The following is a 21,368-nucleotide window of genomic DNA, read 5'->3' as shown; positions in this document are numbered from 1 at the left end:
TGCCGACAATTTTGTTGCACGCAAAAAGCTGACTTAGAACCAGAATTTTGACGTGCATAAGAATTAGAATTGCTTCAGAAACTTCTCTTAATGGATCATTTGCCCGATCACACTTTCAAAGCCCAAAGCTGTTGAAGAAACATCTCCTGTTGCCATAAATTTCGAATTGAAAAGTAGCTCATAATTGCTTCTCCGATCCTTTAGTTTGGAACCAAATGCTGCTATGACCTCAGATTACTCATTCCCAACATTATCATTTAAAGTTGGTGAATTCTCACATCACCAAAACCACTGAATTAACTTGATGTGGTTCCTGCCAGCTTTAGGAAGAATCAGCAATGTGCTGTTGCCCCTGTGAGATTTTGTTGATGCCATGGGCAGATATCAGAAAAGCAAATGATAACATGGACCAATTTAGTAGCACATTCTTTTACTTCTCTATTAAATCAAATCAATAACACCCTGCTACAACCTCAGGAAGTTAAAGGGTGGATGCAATCAATTACCATATCTTCTAATTGTCACCACATCACCTATGCTTCCTCCCAACAAAGCTAAATGGCATGAGAGGATCCACATAACCCTAGTGATATATTTGTAATTGTTTCTTAAAAAAGAACATTAACAAAGATACAAGAGATACACTAATAACAATCGTCTTCTCCTCTCTCAAGTATACTTGCCTACGGTAAAACCAGATAATAAGCGCCAACAAGCAGCCCAAAGCTAGCTATGCACTTTGAAGCATCTCAACAGTGGGAATTGCTTTAGCAAGTCATCGCGGCTTCTTTTCTAGACAATTACATACAAGAAAATATGTTTTAGTGTTTAAATCCAATAATAACAATATACTAATACTTTTAAAAGCAGTAGGTTTATCTTAACCTTGATGCTGACACATCCATTCACATCAAGGGTCGTCAGAGTATTTGAGCAGAAATTCGATAAAGCCTCTAGGCATTTATCAGTAACACCAACGATCCCATACAAGCTGTATGATAATCCATGCAGTTATCCTACGGGGCAAGAAGAATGATAATTATGATACAAACAAATTACCTACTACTTACCTCAGAAGCTCAAGCGATCTGCAACCTTCAGCAATGGCAGCCACTCCCACATCGGTGACACGTACACACCTGTTACATAGCACATAAATAGATCTTGTAAGCTATGCTTCATAAGGAATTAAAATGATAATATTCATTGACATTTACCATGTCAAGTTTAATGAAACCAGATGCTTGCATCTTGCTATACAGGAAAGACCTTGATCAGATAGATTCTGACAACCAGTTTATTGGGGTCAGTGAAGGTGGCAGTCTAATAATCTGAATGAAAATTAAATAAGATACCTACCTGGGCACCACAGAGATCTAAGAATGTAAGATGAGCCAGACATCCTATTTTTTCATATGCTGCATCAGTTAAACTGCAAGAAAAATCAAATTCTTTATTAGACACTTTATTTGCTCCCTTAAGAACTCCAACAAGTTCACTATTTTAATCTAAAAACATAGTGATTTTTAGTGCTTGCCTTGAAAGAGCATATAGGTTCAAACTCCGAAGAGAGAAACATTTAAGAAGTATCTGTTGTAAACCACTGTCAGTTAACTTGGTACACCTGGAAAGCATAATTTCAAGATGCTGCTAAAGGACACTAAAGTAATCGGTAAAAATATTTAGGCATGAAAAAAGATAAATCTGAGTCCTCAACAGCATAGTGTATGCACAACTTTGGGCTGAGAAACAGACGAGGATAATTTACATAAGACAGATGGCAAACAGATATTATAAGGCAATCAATATTTAAAAATATGAAGAGGATTTTATGAAGTTTAGATTATAAGACAGCCAGTAGAACCCTTTTTTAGCATTTCTCATCTCAAGGAAGAACATAAAGAACTAGCAATCCTACTTAGAATTAATGAAAAAGTTGTGAACCTTAGTCCTAAAGTCCTCATGCTTAGAAGTATAGAACATAAATTAAACAAGGTCCTTGTCAAATTGTCAAAGGGAAAACCCATTTTAGAATGAAAGAATACTCAGAAAAGCACTAGAAGATCATTATTCTATGAGGAATGAGTTTACAGGCTTATAAATGGACATCATAAAAAAATCAGATTGCTTGTTTTAATTTCAAACAAGAACAACAGTTTCCTTCCGATATGCGCTTAATACGCAAGTGCTTAGACCCATACATGAGTCTAAGACCAATGAAGTGAGATAGACACATCAAAGAAATCAATGATTCCCATGAAAACCCTATGGATTCATGCCTACTGGAGTTATCAAGATTTCTGTAAAAATATGCACTGAGAAGGTTACCTTGCCTTGATTTTGGGGTTTTGGTTTTATGTTTCACATCCTCTCCTAAGTTGTGCATAGCTGCCTCGTCATTATCTCCCTTGCCTCTTCCTCTATTTCCCTCCTTCCCCCATCGTTTGTATGCCACTACAATGTCTATATGGCTTGGGGATGGATAAAGCATGCTACAGGCATATAATGTGCCAATTTCCAGCAGCACGAGGGCATGCCTCGACAAGTGTGCTTCCTTTACCGAAGCTATGAATCCCAAAATACATACCACAATTTGAATGCATTATTACTTTGCAAGAAGAGTTATCTAAACATCTATGGTTTCACTTTCCTTCTTTGGGTGTCATGGGATCACTTCAGAAATACATAATTTCACTGGTCAAATTGGATGAAAATCTCAGATAACAATGAAGTGAACCATCAATGAACAGAAACAGATTAATAAGCAACTAACGACCAACAAATAAATACACAGAAAGCGTTAACATACCTAGTAATATCCAATTCTTCCAACCCATGGTAACTATCAGCAATGAGATACAAGCTGTGATCTGTGATGTTCTGCAATTTGCCGATGGAAATAGCACTATTTTGTTATTTTGTAGAGATTAAGTCATAGAAACATCTGAAGAATGACTACCATAGACCAAGAAAATTTAGAAATGACTACCACAGACCAAGGTAATTTAGATAGGCATCCAATAGCACAGATGAGGTAACACATTCTCTTAGAAACTCATGCACCATTAATCATAACTATATCAAATCCCATTCTTAGACCAGGAGAAGTATACATGTGAAAAAGGTTCTCTACTTCAGATACTCAAGTCATCAACAAACCCTATAGCTGATGTTATTTTCTCCAAGAATTTATCAAGCATTCCCATAAGGAGAATAAATACGTGGAAAGGAGAAAGAATGTACATACATGATTAAATAAAAGGAAAAATAACTACACATACATACAACACAAAATATCGACGGGATATAAAATCTAAGATCATCCCTTAAAATTGACAAAGATAGCAGAAAAAAATAAGATTGCATGCAGCCAGTCAAGTAAAATTACCTTGCAACCACTCAAGTTCAAACTAACTACTTCTCTACTGTTCTTCACAAGGTGCTTTATGCCCAGATCAGTCAGCCTGGAAAACAATTTTCTGTACCATTAGTATAAAAACAAATCATATGTTCCATATGATTAAGGGAAATTACTGTTAAGCATATATTTACCTGACATTCCAATAGACAGAGAGAGATCTAAGTTTTGGGCAACAGGCAGTTATGGCTTCAATACCTTTGTCAGAGATCTTCTGACAGCCATTCAAATTGAGATGCTGTAAGTCTCGAAGTGTTGTCTCTGTTCTCTGTACATTTAAAGACAGTGACATATTAAAACTATATATATCAAGCCATTCTGTATGCCGAAGTAATCAGTAAACAATACATAACATATGAATAAAGCTAAATATTTTTAAAACATTATTTTGGATAGGATGAACTCCTTTTGGGACATTCTGCTACTTCCTAGACAATTCAAGTGTTTATTTCATTATATTTTTTTCCTCTAATCCAGCATTTATGATGACAGGCCTCTGAAAAGTTAAACCAATAAGCTTGAGTTTATAAACATAAGTTGCAATACATGAACTTATACAACAACACACAAACTTACAAGATCTTTAAGGAGCTAGAACGAACAAAAATGACTTGTAACTAATAAAATCTGTCAAAAACAAGATAGTTTGATAATTTGTTTATACAATTACTCCTTTTTTTTCTGAAATTCTATTGAAAGAACATCTTAGGCTCTTAAAGACACATACAAGTCCTGTAAGAAAAAGGCCATTAAATTTGGATACTAACTTCTATGGACAAACACAACAAAATGGAGTAGAAATCATGAACTTTAGGCTTTAGCTAGTTTCTTTCAACCAGACACTCGTTAGAATAATGATAACAAAAGAATTAACAGTAAATTGCATGCATGCATTTCCAGTTTGTTAAAACATTGGCAAAGTTTGTTTGGGTTAACTATTTTGGGATATTAAGATGTAACGGCAATCTCATTGTTTACAGTTTTGACAGGATTATCGATACAATATTCTTTATATTATTAGGTGAGATGTCTATATATATACATATATATATATACACACATATATATATATACACACACACACATATATATATATATATATATATATATATATATATATATATATATATATATATATATATATATATATATATATATATATATATATCTTTGATGTGTTAGAACATATTAGTATCCTCTCTTTTGGTAGAAGAGTGCTAGAGAAATATCATAACGGAATAGACTATGAATTTGTTAACAATGTGATGAATAGACTATCAATCAAGATTAAGTCATCACCATCATTACAAGATGATTCTGATTCGATGATATGCCCTCAAGGGACTCGACCAAGCATACCATATCCTCAGGTCACTGGTGACATCTCTATGTCATAGAGAAGATCTCGAATTGCAATATATATGAGCCTCAAGGGACTCAACCAACTCAACCTATGTCGGGAATCGATTTCTTCCTATAACGATGGAAGGCCACATGGGTCAATCTAATTACCTCACGTTTACCGACTTAATAATATTATTAAATCTTTCCTATGTAATTCACAATAAATATCACCCAGCTTAATACAATGCAGTGGAAAATATTTGGTTGAAGAGTTACTCAACCAAATGCAAGAGATGGTTTCTGCATCAAGATATGAACAGGTTTCTGATCCACATCAGACTAGATGAATTTGCAGTTCTGGTTTATATATATACCAAAGTGGTAATCAGTTGAGAAAAGAAAATTGTTCTCTTCTGCTAAGGAGTTTCCGTCAGGAAATTGGACCAATAGAAGTATTCAATAGCTCGTACATCATAAACTACAGTTCCTTACTCAGAATAACCTAAAAAGCGGATTACCTAGTAGGAAAAGAAGAAAAAACATAGTATTATTTAATTGTTTGAGTCCTCAATTAATTAATATTAGTACAGCATAGATTCATAAGAGGCAAGCTGGATTGGAATCATAAGATTATGAAGGAAGCTGGATTGGAATAATAAGATTGACACCAAAGTGACCTAAAACTAAATAATTATCTCACATCAAATGAAGGATATACCACATTATTAAATTCAACTGCATATCTACTGAGAAATTAATTGTTAGAACGACTACCTGGCTTTTAAGTAGAATAAGATGTTCATCTTCAACTTCCTGTGCAAATTCAAGGGTTATTTTTTTAATATGCTCATATCTGACCTGCATATGGAAAAAAATCAGTAATCTGGCTCCTGCAAATTTGAACTCTCTGGAAAATAACATATGCATGAAGCTCAATAACAACACAAAATTATCTTAATACCATAAATGAATAAATATATAAGCAACGGGATTAAGACCCAAGATCACTATATAAAGTATATCAATTCATTTCACATAAAAGGAGGAAACTGACCAGTGAGAGTGCAGATATTAGTCGCTCTCCTGCTTTGCTCATCTCATGTAGATCAAGAACCTAAAAAGAAAGACATGATTAGAGATAAATGTAGCCATTTTAGCCTATCAAGAATCTGTAATCTATCAACAACATTCAAGAACATGACACAAGCACCCCCACAGACGCTAGTGTATTTATGTGGATATGTATGCAAACATATGTAACCTTTCATACAGATGCAAATTAATCTACAACAGCAATTATTTTACTGATTGATCTACCGGACATATGCCACTCTCATCAAGCATCCACATCTTATACACATATTTATTCAAACAAGGCGCATTTCTCAGATGTCATCCGCATTCTACCACCTGTTATCGTTCAGGAACCATTCAAGTGACATCAAACTATCAAAAGGTTCTCACGATTCTGATTCCACGTAATACCCTAGAAAGATGCAAAATTAATTCCCTAGAAAGATGCAAGAAATACCCTCGAAAGTCAAAATTAATAGAAACCATTCTGAGCCTGCAATCTGATCTGCCGACGAAGAGCGGAAGAGCAAAGAGGATAGTTTGTAGGGAGTACCTCCCAAAGGGTGGGAACTGAGAGTAAAGCGCGGTAACACCATGGGCTGACCATCAAGACGGAGTAGGCGTCCGGCTGGGGGAGTCTCGGGCTCACGATCGCCATCACGCGGGGCACCGTCTCCCGCTCCCAATCCCCTCCCGCCGCCATGTATGTCCTCCTCCTTCCCACCTTCCCCCCCGCCTCCCCAGCGGAGGAGGGGTTTCGAAATAGGACGCGAGGGCCGAACGGAGATCGTGCCGCCCGCAAGCCCTGACACGAATCTTAAAGCCATCGAAGCGTTGACTATCTTGTATCCATGATTGGTATTAGTTAATTTTGAGTTAAAATTATAGAATATCTAATATTCTAATCACCACAAGAAATTTATAAAGGGCATTGATATTAGGATAGGTTTGTAAAGGTTATCAATGCTAATTAAATTTAGAGATTTAAGTAAAATTAAATTATGAAGTCTTTACTAATAAAGCGAGTATTTTCTATAAATAAATATTATTTTAAAAAATAATATGATGTTGTGTATGCCAAATATATATTTCATAAATAAGTATAAAAGTCAAAGGCTGACTCTTTTTTATGGCATCTCACATTTATAAATTAATAAAAATAATATTTACATGAGATTATTGAAATCGGTTTATTTCTACAAGACAAGCTTTGTAGTAAAAATATTTACTCTTTTTCATTAAAAAAATAAAATAAGTGATCCAATGTTTGATTGAATTTTGAAAATTATACCCTTATCTTGCCTCATTTTTCATAGAAGTTGGTCAAATTCAAACTAATCCACCTTAAGTATTTGAAATCAAGAGTACAAGTAGAATTTTTTGTAATTAACTAGTTTGATTGTTTTATATAGCAATTATTGATATCAAAACGATATAGTATTATCGGACCAATAATTTGGATATACTAAAACTAATAGAAATATTTTTTTGCTCTATAACAAATAAAATATGTTTTTAAGATATAATGTAAACCATATACATGGAAAAAACATACATAAAAACTTCTAAAAGATATAATAATAATAATAATAATAATAATAAAATGATGGTCGGAGGGCAAAGAATACAAGTAGGAAAAGAGTTAAATATATATATATATATATATATATATATATATATATATATATATATATAAACATAAATTTTAAAGATTTGATTTTTCAATTGATATCATATATATCTCGATATTTTGATAGGAAAAGATATTTTGAGTACATATGAGGTTTACCTTTGATAGATTTAAAGAGGGCGAAAAAAAAGTTCTTCCACATTTAATTGAGATGGTGTAAAAATTGGAGCAGAGAGAATGTTGTTCCTTGTAATTCATTATTATGTAATGAAGAACAAATTAATTATCCAATCATATAAAATTTTATATTTACTATTTTTTAGATCTATGACTTATTATTAATTCTCCGAATTATTCTTTTAGTATAACGATTTGTCCTCTTAATCTCGTATCGAACATAATCAAAGTGTGTCCTACTTATATAAAATCAGGGTTCAAACAAATCATAACGCGTTCCATATTCAATCAACTATATCTATCATTTTACCTATTGAAATTTTTTTCACTAATTAGGAATACAATACTCCATTATAAAAAATAGAGTATATATATATATATATATATATATATATATATATATATATATAGTTAGTTAGTTAGTTAGTTAGTAAGTTAGTTGATTGTATTTGATAATCAAGTGTCGTGGAACCAAAACCTTATAAATTTGAACTTCTATCTTTATCATGAGAGGCACTCCGGATAAATAGTAAAGTTCACAAAAATTAATAATTATTTAAGAGCTTTTATAGTTCATAAATAGTGACTCTTAAGCATGGTATGTAATTTCGAATAATACTGTCCAATACGGATGTTACATATTGATACGCAGACCACTAGTTATCGAACGGAATGTGCTACAATGTTATACTGTAGCATTGCTACAGTGCTACAGTAATATGAAGAAATATTTAAAATCATTCGATACGTCCTGATGTACTACTCGATATACCCTGATGAACATGATACCGTACCGTACTGAACTAATCTCGAAATACCGATACTTAAATTAAAAGAAAAGAATGATCAAATAAATATATGTGAGAAGAACATAGTACAATGTGATCCGATCGGGAGGAGGGCAGCAGCAGCTAATGATAATGATTGGTGGCACTGACAAAGAAGCGAAGGTGGTAGGACATCCAGGTCGGAGATAGTGACAAGATTCAAATCTGGTCCGGCGAACAGTGCCGCGCTGCTTTAGAGCTCCCCCAGTCTTTGCTCCTCGGTCCCTTCAAGCTGGTGCAACAAAAGAAGCAATAAAGAGAGGCCCAAAAGGAAAAAAGCATGTATTGTAAGACGCCTTGCCGCTTTGGATCCTCTCTCTTTTCTTTTCCTTTTCTTTTCCCTTCTCATCTTTGGTTTATTATTATTGAATTCTTAACCCTTCTCTTACTACACTCCAATCTCTCTCTCTCTCTCTCTTCCTCTCTCTCTCCCACACACACACAGACACAGAGAGGGAAGGAGGTAAAGCAAAAAAGAAGTGAGATTAAAGTCTCTTTAGCTGGTCGGATTGCTTTACTTACAGAGCAACAATGTGAAAAGAAACCAAAACATGACAAGGATGGCTTAGTTTTAATACAACCACAACAGCCTCGGTCTTTGTTCCATCATCAACCACGACAACAGCTACTCCTACTCATCTTTCCATGGCAAATCCATTTGCCGGGATGGCCGATACATGCTGCATCTCTCTCTCTCTCCTCGCACCTCTTTATACCTCTCACAATCGAAGGAAAGGAAAAGACCAGTAAAGCGACTGCAGAATCTCTTGCCAACAATGTTTGAATGCGTATGCCGTGGGAGGGAAGACTGGACTGGACTGGACTGGACTGCCTTCTTTATACACCCCCCACCACCAACAACAGTTCACAAAGCAGAGCACTTTGGCAAAGAAAGGATATTATGGCTAATGTTTTAGGAGTGTTAAAAGATGGCCCATTTCATAGTTACATGCAATACGAGACCCACATTCTCTAATCCATCTTCCGAGCCGAAGCTTCCATTCTTCTTCTTCGTTGTCGCGGCGCTACGCGCGAACTGGCGGTCGTCCGAACCTCCCTGCTCTCCTGAGAAGCACATGAGGAGCAAGGTGATTAAGCATGGTGCAGTAACCGAAGCAAGCCTAAGATTTCAGGTGACTCTATCGACCATTTGGCCTCTGGAAAAGTAACAATGTAAGATAACTATTTCTTTATGTTCATTGATACTATTGCATTACATCTACAGGATGATCAGCTTCTGCTTGTCTGTTTACTCTTTCCAAAGAAGTTACAAGTCCCTGTTTATGCTTGATGTTTCTGTCTTAGGATTTAAACAGTATTGAAATGATTAAGCAGAATGGATCTGAATAGTACAAGTCAAGAAAGAAATATGTAGCCTTTTTTCTCTGTTTTCCTTCTTTATCTTGAATGAACAGGTAAATTACGGATATGAAGGCTCACAGCATCTCCTTAATTAGCATGCCAGTTTTGTACTCATGAGTCTCAAAAAGAAATACAACCATCATTGTAAGTGTTAAATGCATGCAAGTTTCTAAGGGAAAAGAGAATAAACTCTTGCATTGAAGAAAGAGAAAGAGAGAGAGGGAGAGAGAGAAAAGAAAGACCTTCCATGCATGACCTTACAGTTGTGCATCGATCATAGAAAGACTCAACTCTTGCATTTTAGACACAAAGTTGTTTCGTAGTAAAAGCATAACTCGATACAGATTCAGTATGCATGAAGAAATGAAGATTGCATGATGAATGCTGCCATCGAAATTTACCTGTTGTGAATGGGATCAGGGCCATTAGGCACTCTTCTCTTGCTTGCACGGAGAGGATCCAAGCTCCTGTCTCCCAATGGCCTGTCTCTCGACGAAGCCACAATTGGAACAGTCACTGGTGGTGTGGCATTTGTCCCTCCACCAACTACGCACGCAGAGATGAAGAGCCCGAGACACAGCAGCCATGCAAGGCCGCCGACCGAGGCCCTCATGGACCTACCACTGCACATCCTCTCCCTCCTCTTTCTTCTTCTTCTTCCTCCTCCTGCTTCGCTTGATCCTCTTCCGCTCCCCTTCTTCTCCACAGAACAACAGGCGGCCGAGGAGGCGGAAGAGCAGAGCAGAGAAGGGGGTGGGTTGGGTGGATGACTGAGGGAATTCTTATATCTGGACGGGGATACTTGTGCTGCTCTTTCTTCTTTTGAACCTTCTCTTTATCTGCTCTTTGGAGTTGGAGGCGATTCTGCTGTGCTTTTACGGGACCTTCAACGTGAGCTAATTAAATAGAACCGTAAAGGAAGAACAAGCTGGTTTTAGCTCACTTGCTTGGATACCGACTGGCCAAAAGCTCTCTCTCTCTGGGGGGTGTTGCTTTGGGTTCGAGCTCATCTCTTCGGGCTGCGAGTCTGCCGAGTGGAGAAACAGGAAGGCGTGGGCCGACCGGGCGGGGCCCTGCGGTGGTGGATCCCAATGAGACCTCACGTGGGGCTCCATGGATCTATCAATGGCCACCTGCCATGTCATCAGCCTTTGCTTTGGTTGGTCGAAATCGTACCCGATAGGGACTCGCATCGTGCATGACCAATATGTGCATGAGATTTCAGAATTGGACACCTCCACACTATGGAGGGATGCATATGAACATTCGCAAGAACCCAAAACAAGAGGCAAAAGGACTAGCAGTGAGGCAGGTAAAGATCGAATTCAGATCACGACATGATCTGTCCGAGTTGGCGACCGAAAAATGATGGTGACAGAGACACGACGCATAGATGAAATCCACAGCCATGCTAATGGTGGTGGATTAGCTTGTGGAGGCAAGGGTAGCTATCACGGTTCATCATGGTCCCTGGAACATGAGAAGGAGAGCAGTGCATGACAGAAACATCTGCCTGAGCAAAGGCCTACAGGTTTCCACGGCAGCAGGTGAACAGATCATGGCTCGCAAACCTCCCAGTCCTCAGATCAAGATGTATGTGACACTGGGTACAGTGTCGACGAGGCAGGCAGGTGTCTGACATCATCTCTCACTGTGTTCGATAAGAGCTGAGAGCCATCTGTGGTCCTGTTGTTGGCTGTGCATGGTGGTTCTCCGGCTGAGAAGCTCTGTGAGCTGCTGATCTGTCGTAGAACTAAAAGATCGAAAGCCCAGTGTCTGACATGAAATTGCCAGGCTCAGCCAGCCTTTGTCCAATTGATAATATTGTCTTCGCATGGTGAGTTGCTGATCTGTGCATTTTGATGTGGGGATGGATGAACAGCATGGTTGTAAGCTAACCGAGTTAATGATATCCATGTCTTTCTTGCCCAATGTGTATATATTTATAGAACCCATTTGCTAAGCTCGTCGATGGAACAATGGGCTCTTGTAAATCTTCTCATCAAGATTCCTTTTATAGCTACATTCCACCTTTTTTATGTATAGAGGAATGCATGAGTCATTAACTTCCTATATCTTCCAAGAGGAAATAGATTTGATTATATTGTAGATTGTTTCTAATAAGTCAGCACATGCTAACATATATAAAAAAATTAAAGAAATCAATTTTATTTCTAAGATGATGAAAATTATATTATTTTTTAAATCAAGTCATATATTTAATTTGATATGATTATAAATTTTTATTTTTATTTTATATTTTAGTCTATAAAAAATGATTAGCACATTATAATTCATCTTGAGAAGATGAATCAATTCGATTAAATTTTTTTATATCTTTGTGTAAATGATGTGAGACTCTCTGATGGAATGACTCATCCAGACATACGGAGGTCTATAAAAAGGATTAATTTTTATTTATTATCTTTAAATTATTATTATTTTATCTGTTCTTTCTATTTTTTTTATTTATAAAAATATGATTTGAATTATATATATATTTTTATTTATTCTACCAATACGCTTAAGTCATGTAACAACTATTTGGCATCAGTAATCCTTAAAAAGGCATTTATTCCTTTGCCATTTTGTCATTTATGTCAATGAAAGTCAACTATTTGGCACTTAGACACCATTTAAAGTTGGAAGGAAGTAATAAAAGAAGTGAAAATTATAAGGAAACCCTCACCAACTTCTCAATAAAAGAGATGTTTGGATTAGTTAGAAGTGAAAATTGCAGGAAAACCTTGGCCAATTTTTTGATAAATGAGATATTTAAAGTAGTTAGTACCTATAAATGATAATTATATATATATATATATATATTTATATATAATACTTTTTTAAAAATAAATAATGAATTTTTCGTAATATTTACATTAAGAAATATAAATACAAAATAAGATAATTACGGAACCAAATACCGTACCGTTATCAAAACGGAGGGGACCCCACCACCCTGGGAGGCAAGCTTGGGGCCCACCAAACCGACAGGTCATAAGCCGGTAAGCGAAAACAGAGTGCGGCATCAGTCGGTACATCAGCGGCCACGTGGCGTAGTGCACCACCGAGTGGGCACGACAGGAGATTTCACCGCTCGCGGCGCAGAATCTGGACGCCTTCCCGTCGAGGTACGTGCCGTCTCTCCCCTCTACCCTCGGCTCCCTCGTTTCGGCACGCAACACCACCGCCTCCGCCACCGAATGGAGTCTGAAAGCAGAGGGAAGAGGGGGGAGATGGAAGGAGGGAATTGGAAGAGGAGCGGAGGAGGCGAGAAGAAGGATCTGTTCCATGTGATCCACAAGGTCCCGCCCGGCAACAGCCCTTACGTCCGCGCCAAGCAACTTCAGGTAATGCTCGGATCTTACACTTCCGCAGCTCCTTTCGTGTTCTCCCCCCATCTGCTGCAGTTGGGATCTCGTGATGCTTCTTCTTGTCCGAGATGAATCCTTCTTGGTCTTTCCTTCGACATTCCACCTTTAGAATCGTTACAGCTTACTGCTGTTCATGTGCACCCATGGAGGAAGAATCAGGAGGCCAAGATCTGGAAGACAGGTCTTCCTGCAAGGTTCTGTCAAAAAGGTGAGATCTTGCATGAACAAGGGAAGGAAACACAAGTACCAGTTTACAGATCTGTCCATCTCTCTTTTCTGCAGTAGATCGTCTGAGAATATCCAGTGAGGAGGCTCATTTGATGCTGCATCACTGACCTTATCTTATTATCATAGATTGGTGGGTGGTTTTATCCGTTCAGGATTGTATATGTGATGATCATTTGGGAAACAATTTCGACATAAATCGATTTAATATTTCACATAATGAAATCGATTGATCTGTCATGATGCTTATTCTGCTTCGCCTGTTCGTTCTCTCAGCTACTGCAGCTCACCAGTGTTGTTTTGTCGGTGAGCTCATTTTGCTCATGCATGGCGCAGTGCATGATGCATAGATATCTACTTATCCTACTAATTAACTATCATCCAAGTGATAATTGATTGGGAATCCTACACAAAAATGCAACAGTTGGTGGAGAAGGATCCGGAAGCTGCAATTTTATGGTTCTGGAAGGCGATAAATGGCAGGGATAGGGTGGACAGTGCTCTCAAGGACATGGCGGTGGTGATGAAACAGCAGGATCGAGCCGAAGAAGCAGTCGAAGCCATCAGATCCTTCAGGCACCTCTGCTCCAAGCAAGCGCAGGAATCCCTCGACAACCTCCTCATCGATCTCTACAAGGTACGGCGAACGATCACAAGTTGTAGATGTAGTGCGACTAAAATTCTGGTGTTAATTGCGGCGCAACATCTTGGTGGTCAGAAATGTGGGATGGTAGAGGAGCAGATCGAGCTGCTGAAGCAGAAGCTCCGCATGATACACATGGGTGAGGCCTTCAACGGGAAGGCGACCAAAACAGCACGTTCTCACGGCAAGAAGTTCCAGATCTCCATTAAGCGAGAGACTGCTCGCATCCTGGTCGAACACCTTCTACCTTCCACTGCTACTCCCAGTGGGTCGCATCGGATCACTGATGTTTGCATCTGGGTGGGTACAGGGAAATCTAGGCTGGGCATACATGCAGCAGAACAACTACGCCGCCGCCGAGGTGGTCTACCGCAAGGCTCAGATGATCGAGCCTGACGCCAACAAGGCCTGCAACCTCGGGCTGTGCCTCATGAAGCAAGGCAGACTCGACGAGGCTCGGCGAGCGCTCGAGGATGTCACTCACGGCCGCTTCTCGGCCGCGGGTGACGGGACGAGTTCGAAGAACAAGGCAGAAGAGCTGCTGCGCGAGATTGAGGTCCGGCCAGCGACATCGACGTCGGAGGTTGGGCTCGGTATAGAAGACGAGATCATGGAGAGAATCGAGCTGGTGTTGAACGAGTGGGTGCCTTCGAGGTCAAAGAGGCTGCCCATTTTTGAGGAGATCTCCGCCTTCAGAGATCGGATAGCTTGCTGAGAATTGTTGTGCTCTCTCTTCTATTTTGGTATTTATAAGAAGGCTAGCAAATTGTATAATAATATATAAATTGATGTTGGCAGTAACAATAAATCGGTTTGAAATTGGATGTGGGAAAAAGCAGTGTCAAACTAAATGTAAATTGGCAGATATAATTTGTGGATTTTACCTAATTTGTGAGTTGATTTTATTGCAATGGTCAGATTATTAATAATGTTTTGGGTAAATTGGAGGTGGAAATTAGTGTAGGAGTTATAATGGTGCAACTGTCGGTCTTTCTTTTGCTGGTATTATTATTGATGGGTCCGTATTTTGGTACCATTATGTACGTCTTTTGATATGTATTTTCGATCAATGCAAGCATATAATCTGTCCATGCACGCATGTGATGGTGTTCATGCATGCAGATAATTTTACTCGTGCAGATTGATGGTCCATGCCCATGGATAATATATATATATATATATATCTGCTTTCAAAATGGAAAAATTGGGTGCATAGTTATATTAAGGTTAAGGTGGATGTATCACACGCTTCAGTTATGATGCTTTGGGTGCATCTTAATGCCTTTGTCTTTGCAAGGGTAAGATACTCTACTCAATTAGGGTGCAACAAGCACCTTAATGCTGTGTGTTGGAGAGATTTATTATGTTAAGGGAAATGTATTACTCGGTAGTGATATATTAGACGTTTTGATACTTGTATCTTGATTAAATATTGAATCACATATAAGTAGATACTTTGTATGATTAGCTCATATATTTGCCTTTTGTGCTAAGTGGATGAATGGGAAGATACTTTGTTTAGTTAGAATGCATTAGTTGCTTTCATGCTCATATCATAAGTGAAGGGTATATTTTGTTCGAAGCTATGATTAAGTGACAAGATTCATCATGGCAACAATATTTTATTTGATTAAAAGATATCAAATATATTGATCATTTCACTAACGAGTATGATGTTTTTTTTTTTTTTTTGCTTGACTAACATGATCAGATCGAATAAGTCAAACATTTTTACCTGAGTAGAGGGATCAAATATTTATATTTATAAATATAAGAGGATGGATCGAGATGCTCGATGAGAAATGATAAGTTTTTAATGATTGATGAGAGAGAACGAATAGAATATTTTTTTTAACCAATTATAATTCATTCATACGCTATAGACACCATATATATAAGGATAAAAATAATTAATAATAATAATAATAATAATAATAATAATGCATCAATTCCATTATTCACATCGCTTATTAAAGTTTTATCATTTAATTAGAGGGGTACATATAGAGTAAAAAGATAGTTTTAATACTCCTAATATTTTAATATGCTTACATGTTATATTAATATATTTTAGGTTTGTCATGAATAGTCAAGAGTATTTTACCAAGAAAAGCTTTTACTATTGAGCTTTTATCAAATGATGCCCCTTAATTTATTATTATTATTATTTTTCTGAGACTACCCTTTTTTCATCAACTTGATAAAAAAAAATACCCCTTTGTCTTTTACTTGCTGTCGTCTTCACCCTAGACCGTCATTGGTCCACTTATGATCACCTCCTCTTTTTCCTATTCCTTCTCTTCCCCCTCCTCCTCCTCCTCTCGTCAAAAATAAAACGAAAGCGACCAAGAAGGTAACTCACGACGAAGACAATGGAGAGGTAGCCACATCCTCCTGGATGAATGTTGTCGCTTGTGGGCGACACTACACAAAGGCCATGAGAAAGGACAAGCAACAAGGGAGGAGGTGGGGCACTGCTCATGGTGAAAGTAGGGGGTGATGATGATGGAGGCAACATCGAACGAAGGCAACTGGTGGAAGGCGCAGGAACATTTGATAGAAAATCTCCAAAGAAAAACCAATTAGAGAGCACTGTTTGATAAAAGTCCGATAGTAAATACTTTCGTAGGTAAAATACTCTATAATCAAACCGTGACAAAACGACAATTACTCAGCATAGTGCACTCTCGTATCTTAGCATCGAAAGCAAACGGCAAAAGCAATCGTAAGGAAATGCATCTCACAAATTACTACACAACCATAATTTAACTCGGAGAGCAAGAAAGAGTAATGTTCAGACAACACCCACCCGCACAATTATCAAACGTACAACGTCAAATCCAACCATCCCGTAAGCTAAGAGATGTGATGTGATAATATTCGTAAAAAGTATCGGGACAGATAAACCATATGTCATCAACAACGCAATCCATATACTTGGAAGCACCAGTTCTGATATATCATAGGGGATGAAGTGTGGGTGGTATCATATTCATCCATACTAGCATTTGAAGCCATGGCAAACAGACAAGATAATGATGAGGATTAGTGCGATGATGATGCCCAAGACAATAAGTTTTATCTTCATATTCTGTAGCCACATTTTCCTTCTCATCTTTGTTCCCTGCTGCCTGAAATCTTGAGCCTGAAATCCCATACATCAAAGATCAATTAGAATTAAAACCATCAAAAAGCAAGACTAGCAGCATATTTAAAATAAGATGGAGATGGGAACGGAAAAAAGAATAGAGGTTATCATTCCCCAAATAAACTATGAACGTCGTCTATTGCTGCCTACTAACTCTGCCGATATGGCAAATATGCATTGCACACCTGGGAGTGGAGGTTTTCTGTTTTGTCAACAAGCAACTCAATTTTCTCCCCACGATCAAGAACCTAAAATCAGCAGGAACAGCAATTATAATTTTAGACATTAGCAACATGACAACTTCGAATAAATGTAACATGTTAGGACAATTTAACAGAAAAAAATTATGCACCTTCTCGATATTTTCCATCATGACCCCTTTTACTTCAGAAACCTGAGCTTGCACTTTGGCCAGCTTGCTTATTTCCTCAGGGTGGTCCACACAATATTGCATGTGCTCTTTAAGCTTTGACCTGACATGTAAGTGAAACTACACAATTAACTATGCTGGAATAAAATGCCAACAACTAGTTGGATGCAGGAAAAAGGTACCCAAACTCTCGGGTTAGACTATTGGCTGCAGCTGTTGCAGCTTTTCCTCCTCCATATCGTTTACTGAAGTCCTCCTTAACTCTCTCTAGGAAGGCAATGGGAACTTGCCTGCCAAACGACTCAGCAGCAACGACCCCATATGCTGCAAAATTGATGTCTGATTTCAGCTCCTACTACAAAACCAGTCTCAGAAATTGCAACTGATAAACATATGCAAACATAAAAAGAAGCAACATCTCTTGGAAGATTTAACAAGCCAACAACAATTAGCCCCATGAAACATTAGAAAGTGACCTGTTCCAACAAACCTAACAAACTTAGCCCCACATATTTCACCAAATTAGTGATGGGAGCATGGAAAATATGTACAAAGGCACCTGCCAGATATATGAACATTGAGCAAATTACTGGAAATCGCCTGGTCTGTTCCACAAAGTCCCAAGACAAGATAGCCAAAAGACATAAGACTTCAGATTACTAAAATAGAAACACATATTGCTCCTCCTGCAGTGAAATTTCTGTTAATCGGTCAAGGCATGAGAAATTTTAAGTAAAGATGCCTTATGCACCTCAATAGAAAATAGTATTTAAATCAAGTTACTATGCAACAGTCTGTAGCAGCTAAACTTTAAGATCCTGAACATTCTGATCAAGATATCAACCCGCATATCATGTTGCAATAACGTCCTTGATAATTTACATGATAATAATATTCCAAACACATTAATATTTTGCATAACCAAGATCCTATTGCAGCAAAATTGACATATTAACCAATCCCCTAAGACACTTAAAGTACCACTGCAAACTTCTTGTGTAGATCAGCATTTGCCAAACACATCCCTAGCCCACAAAGAAGCTACCTATACTTCCTGAAGCAACAAATAATCAGCTGTATTTGCTTGAGACAACAAGGGAGCAACAAAAATAGCTATTCATGAATTCTTGGGAATGGGTAATATGATGATTGATGAATGAACTCAACAATTCTTTTTTGTTTCAGAATAAATCATTTTCATACAAGTAACTACTACAGCAAACACAAACAGATTCCAAGAGACAAAAAAGTAAATCTCAATTATTTGTATGAGCCAAAAACAGAAACAGCAGATAAGAGGGCTTCACTACCTTCTCCAATAATAAATGGCAATAAATGGTTGAATAATTGAAGCATATTAATATGCCAACTATTTCCATATATGCTAACAAAAGTATAACTAAATACTAAAGTTGGATTTAACTATTTAGTTATAAGCTTCAGCAACTAACAAACATGTACAGTTTAGTAAATCACTAAAATTGTTCCTATGTATATCGGCAAAGAAAGGCATGTCCAAAGATTTGAAACATATGATTCATCTTACATATAAAATACACCAACCACATCGATTGCTAAGAAAACGATCTTAATGAGTGTCAGAAAGAGAATAAACTGTCAATTTCCAGAGAAACAGCTCAAGAGACAGAGATTCCAAATGGTTAATATAACTGAAAAATATACATATGCAGGATAAACACCTTTATTCAGCTAAACTATGATGTTTATACGAGAGAACAGCAGGTTTCAGTTCCACGCATGAGAGAATCAAGCAACTTGAGTGCCATCAAGAAAAAGGAAAAACAGAAGCCTTTGTTCAACATACCTTTTCATCTGTGAGAATGTTAGCAATAATGTCAGTTAATATCTTACGAGATGATAATAGTCAAAACACATCAAAATTTTGCAAAATAATGATTTTAGTCTGGTATCTGAATTAGCATGATTGATGTAAATGAGATGCCTAAAATGAAAAGAGCATGTACATTCAAGCAAACCTTTCATCTTGATCTTTTCTAACTGCCTGGTACTCTTATCTTCCGCTCTATTAGCATATAACAACTCAACCTTTTCTTTCCCTCCAAACTAAATAAATTGCTTCTGAAGCACATAATACACAAGCAGCCAAAACCCACTATACATTACAGTTCTCTAAGAGCGACCATCTTCTTTTTCTAACACTGTTCTGGTTCCAAAAATTCTACCCGAATCAACCCAAAACGCAGCACATAGATGGAATCTGTCTTCCCAGAACTCCAAAATAATGCAAACAGCAAAGGAATCCCATAGCACCTCAAAAACCGTTGCCGATCAACAAAATCTCACTACAAAGCAAACACGAAAACTAACCGAACCAACATTTCCCCCACGCCAAATGCACCGATCAACCCACGCAAGAGCGAAATAAGAACCGATCACACAAGGCAAGAACGCAGCCAGAGGGACAGAGGAGGGATCGGAACGGGAGGCTCACTGAAGCCATCGTCGACGAGGTAATTGAAGGTGTGGCCATCGCAGTTGTAGGTGAACTTGTTGTTGGTGGCGGGGAGCTTCTGGAGGCACTGGGAGGCGATGGTAGTGAAGTTCCCTGTGAACTCGGTGTACTCCGCCAGGATGGCCGTACCCCGGGCGACGAAGCTGTAGATCAACGACCGCTGCTCCATGTGATCTCCGACCCCCACCCAGACCAGAAGAAACCCAAAATCTAGATCTGTGTAAGAAAACCCCAACGGAGGAGGAAGGACGGCGAGCAATGGCGACGCCCAACGCAGGGGGGTGGAACGAGAAAGAAACCGAACTCCTTTGGTTCTTCCTCTTCACCCTCTTTTATATTTGTGCGTGAAGCATTCTAATTTTGGGCTTGTTTGAGGGGTTTGTTGTAAAGCAGTTCTTTATGGGATTGTTTTCATAAAAGCCCTTACTATTTCGAAAAATATGAATAGTAATCTTAATTTTAGGGTTATTAGTTAGATTTGGATAGAAATAACATCAGGCAGAACGGAATCTGTTCAGCAAAAACTGCCTTTTCTAATTCTTTATTTATAATAATTAATATCTTTCATCATCTGATCCCACTCAAATTGCAGATCTAATTGGACCGATGCATAAATGATTCATTCGGTAAGGAGTAAAAAGCAAAATGTCGGCACACAGGACGCCCGTTGGAATGATGGAAGCGTTCGAAAAGAGGAAGCAAAATAGCGACATCGCCGACTACTTTTTTCGGGCTCGCTTTCCCTTTCCTCACTTCCTATAAAGGAGTAGAATTGCCGCATACTCCCACACCCACGTTCGCGGATCCGATAACCCAAATATCCGACCCAATACTCAAGAGTATTGAGTGCGGATCCTTTGTTTTGGATCCACAAGCTCCGCACCGAAATGGGCCAGCAAATCCGACAAGGATGTTTCGCTTAACAAAGTGACATTAAGCTTGATGATGAGATCCGTCAGCATCCAACCAAGTGGCTGAGCCGAATCAATTCGGCACAGGTAGGTGGCCTACATCTTAGACTTTCTCTTTCTTTGCTTCCTAATGTATCTTTCTTTGATAAGTAGATTGATGGGGAAGTTTCTAATTAGAATACTAATGATCATAGATTGCTATTTAATGGTGACCAATAATTGAGGTTCTTCTTCATTGGGTATACCTTTATTAGACACAAATTTAATGATGAGAGTAGTTGAAATTTTAATTGGCATTGACTTCTTTTAAAGCTTAAGAATATTAGAGATAATATAATAATCCTAATATATGTATATATTTACATTCACTT

The 21,368-nt window shown here is 37.8% G+C and overlaps 3 protein-coding genes across 3 annotated transcripts; 1 reads left to right on the top strand and 2 right to left on the bottom strand.

The window, feature by feature from the left end:
* Positions 1-405: 405 nt before the first annotated feature.
* On the bottom strand, positions 406-6,616 carry LOC103975263 (F-box protein At3g58530). The gene is made up of 12 exons (XM_009390179.3): positions 6,390-6,616; positions 5,817-5,876; positions 5,537-5,620; positions 3,553-3,686; positions 3,389-3,464; positions 2,810-2,880; positions 1,538-1,624; positions 1,360-1,432; positions 1,218-1,285; positions 1,071-1,139; positions 886-991; positions 406-792 (listed from the first exon to the last, which is right to left on the bottom strand). The coding sequence occupies exons 1-12, from the start codon at positions 6,537-6,539 to the stop codon at positions 727-729; spliced, it is 1,044 nt and encodes a 347-aa protein (XP_009388454.2). The 5' UTR covers positions 6,540-6,616; the 3' UTR covers positions 406-726.
* Positions 6,617-12,897: 6,281 nt separating this feature from the next.
* LOC135630651 (protein SULFUR DEFICIENCY-INDUCED 1-like) lies at positions 12,898-14,996 on the top strand. The gene is made up of 4 exons (XM_065137746.1): positions 12,898-13,182; positions 13,856-14,068; positions 14,150-14,305; positions 14,385-14,996. Exons 1-4 carry the CDS (start codon positions 13,036-13,038, stop codon positions 14,787-14,789), a joined length of 921 nt encoding a protein of 306 aa, XP_064993818.1. The 5' UTR covers positions 12,898-13,035; the 3' UTR covers positions 14,790-14,996.
* Positions 14,997-16,800: 1,804 nt separating this feature from the next.
* Positions 16,801-20,402, bottom strand: LOC135631171 (vesicle-associated membrane protein 721-like). The gene is made up of 5 exons (XM_065138633.1): positions 20,066-20,402; positions 17,775-17,916; positions 17,575-17,695; positions 17,408-17,470; positions 16,801-17,219 (listed from the first exon to the last, which is right to left on the bottom strand). Exons 1-5 carry the CDS (start codon positions 20,253-20,255, stop codon positions 17,076-17,078), a joined length of 660 nt encoding a protein of 219 aa, XP_064994705.1. The 5' UTR covers positions 20,256-20,402; the 3' UTR covers positions 16,801-17,075.
* Between the last annotated feature and the right edge of the window lie 966 nt (positions 20,403-21,368).

This window comes from Musa acuminata, chromosome BXJ3-2 (assembly GCF_036884655.1).
Source record: "Musa acuminata AAA Group cultivar baxijiao chromosome BXJ3-2, Cavendish_Baxijiao_AAA, whole genome shotgun sequence".
NCBI classification, from domain to species: domain Eukaryota; kingdom Viridiplantae; phylum Streptophyta; class Magnoliopsida; order Zingiberales; family Musaceae; genus Musa; species Musa acuminata.
Note: the sequence above shows the minus strand (reverse complement) of the source record. Positions and strands in the feature narration are given on the sequence as shown.

Coding starts and splice junctions, on each gene's coding strand:
- LOC103975263 (XM_009390179.3), bottom strand. CDS start 6,539: ATGGCGGCGGGAGGGGATTGGGAGCGGGAGACGGTGCCCCGCGTGATG. Junction 5,621..5,816: donor TAATATCTGCACTCTCACTG/GTCAGTTTCCTC, acceptor TTCCATATGCAG/GTCAGATATGAGCATATTAA. Junction 793..885: donor ATGGATGTGTCAGCATCAAG/GTTAAGATAAAC, acceptor GTAATTGTCTAG/AAAAGAAGCCGCGATGACTT.
- LOC135631171 (XM_065138633.1), bottom strand. CDS start 20,255: ATGGAGCAGCGGTCGTTGATCTACAGCTTCGTCGCCCGGGGTACGGCC. Junction 17,696..17,774: donor AGTCTAACCCGAGAGTTTGG/GTACCTTTTTCC, acceptor CTTACATGTCAG/GTCAAAGCTTAAAGAGCACA. Junction 17,220..17,407: donor CAGAAAACCTCCACTCCCAG/GTGTGCAATGCA, acceptor ATGGGATTTCAG/GCTCAAGATTTCAGGCAGCA.
- LOC135630651 (XM_065137746.1), top strand. CDS start 13,036: ATGGAGTCTGAAAGCAGAGGGAAGAGGGGGGAGATGGAAGGAGGGAAT. Junction 13,183..13,855: donor TCCGCGCCAAGCAACTTCAG/GTAATGCTCGGA, acceptor AAAATGCAACAG/TTGGTGGAGAAGGATCCGGA. Junction 14,069..14,149: donor TCCTCATCGATCTCTACAAG/GTACGGCGAACG, acceptor CTTGGTGGTCAG/AAATGTGGGATGGTAGAGGA.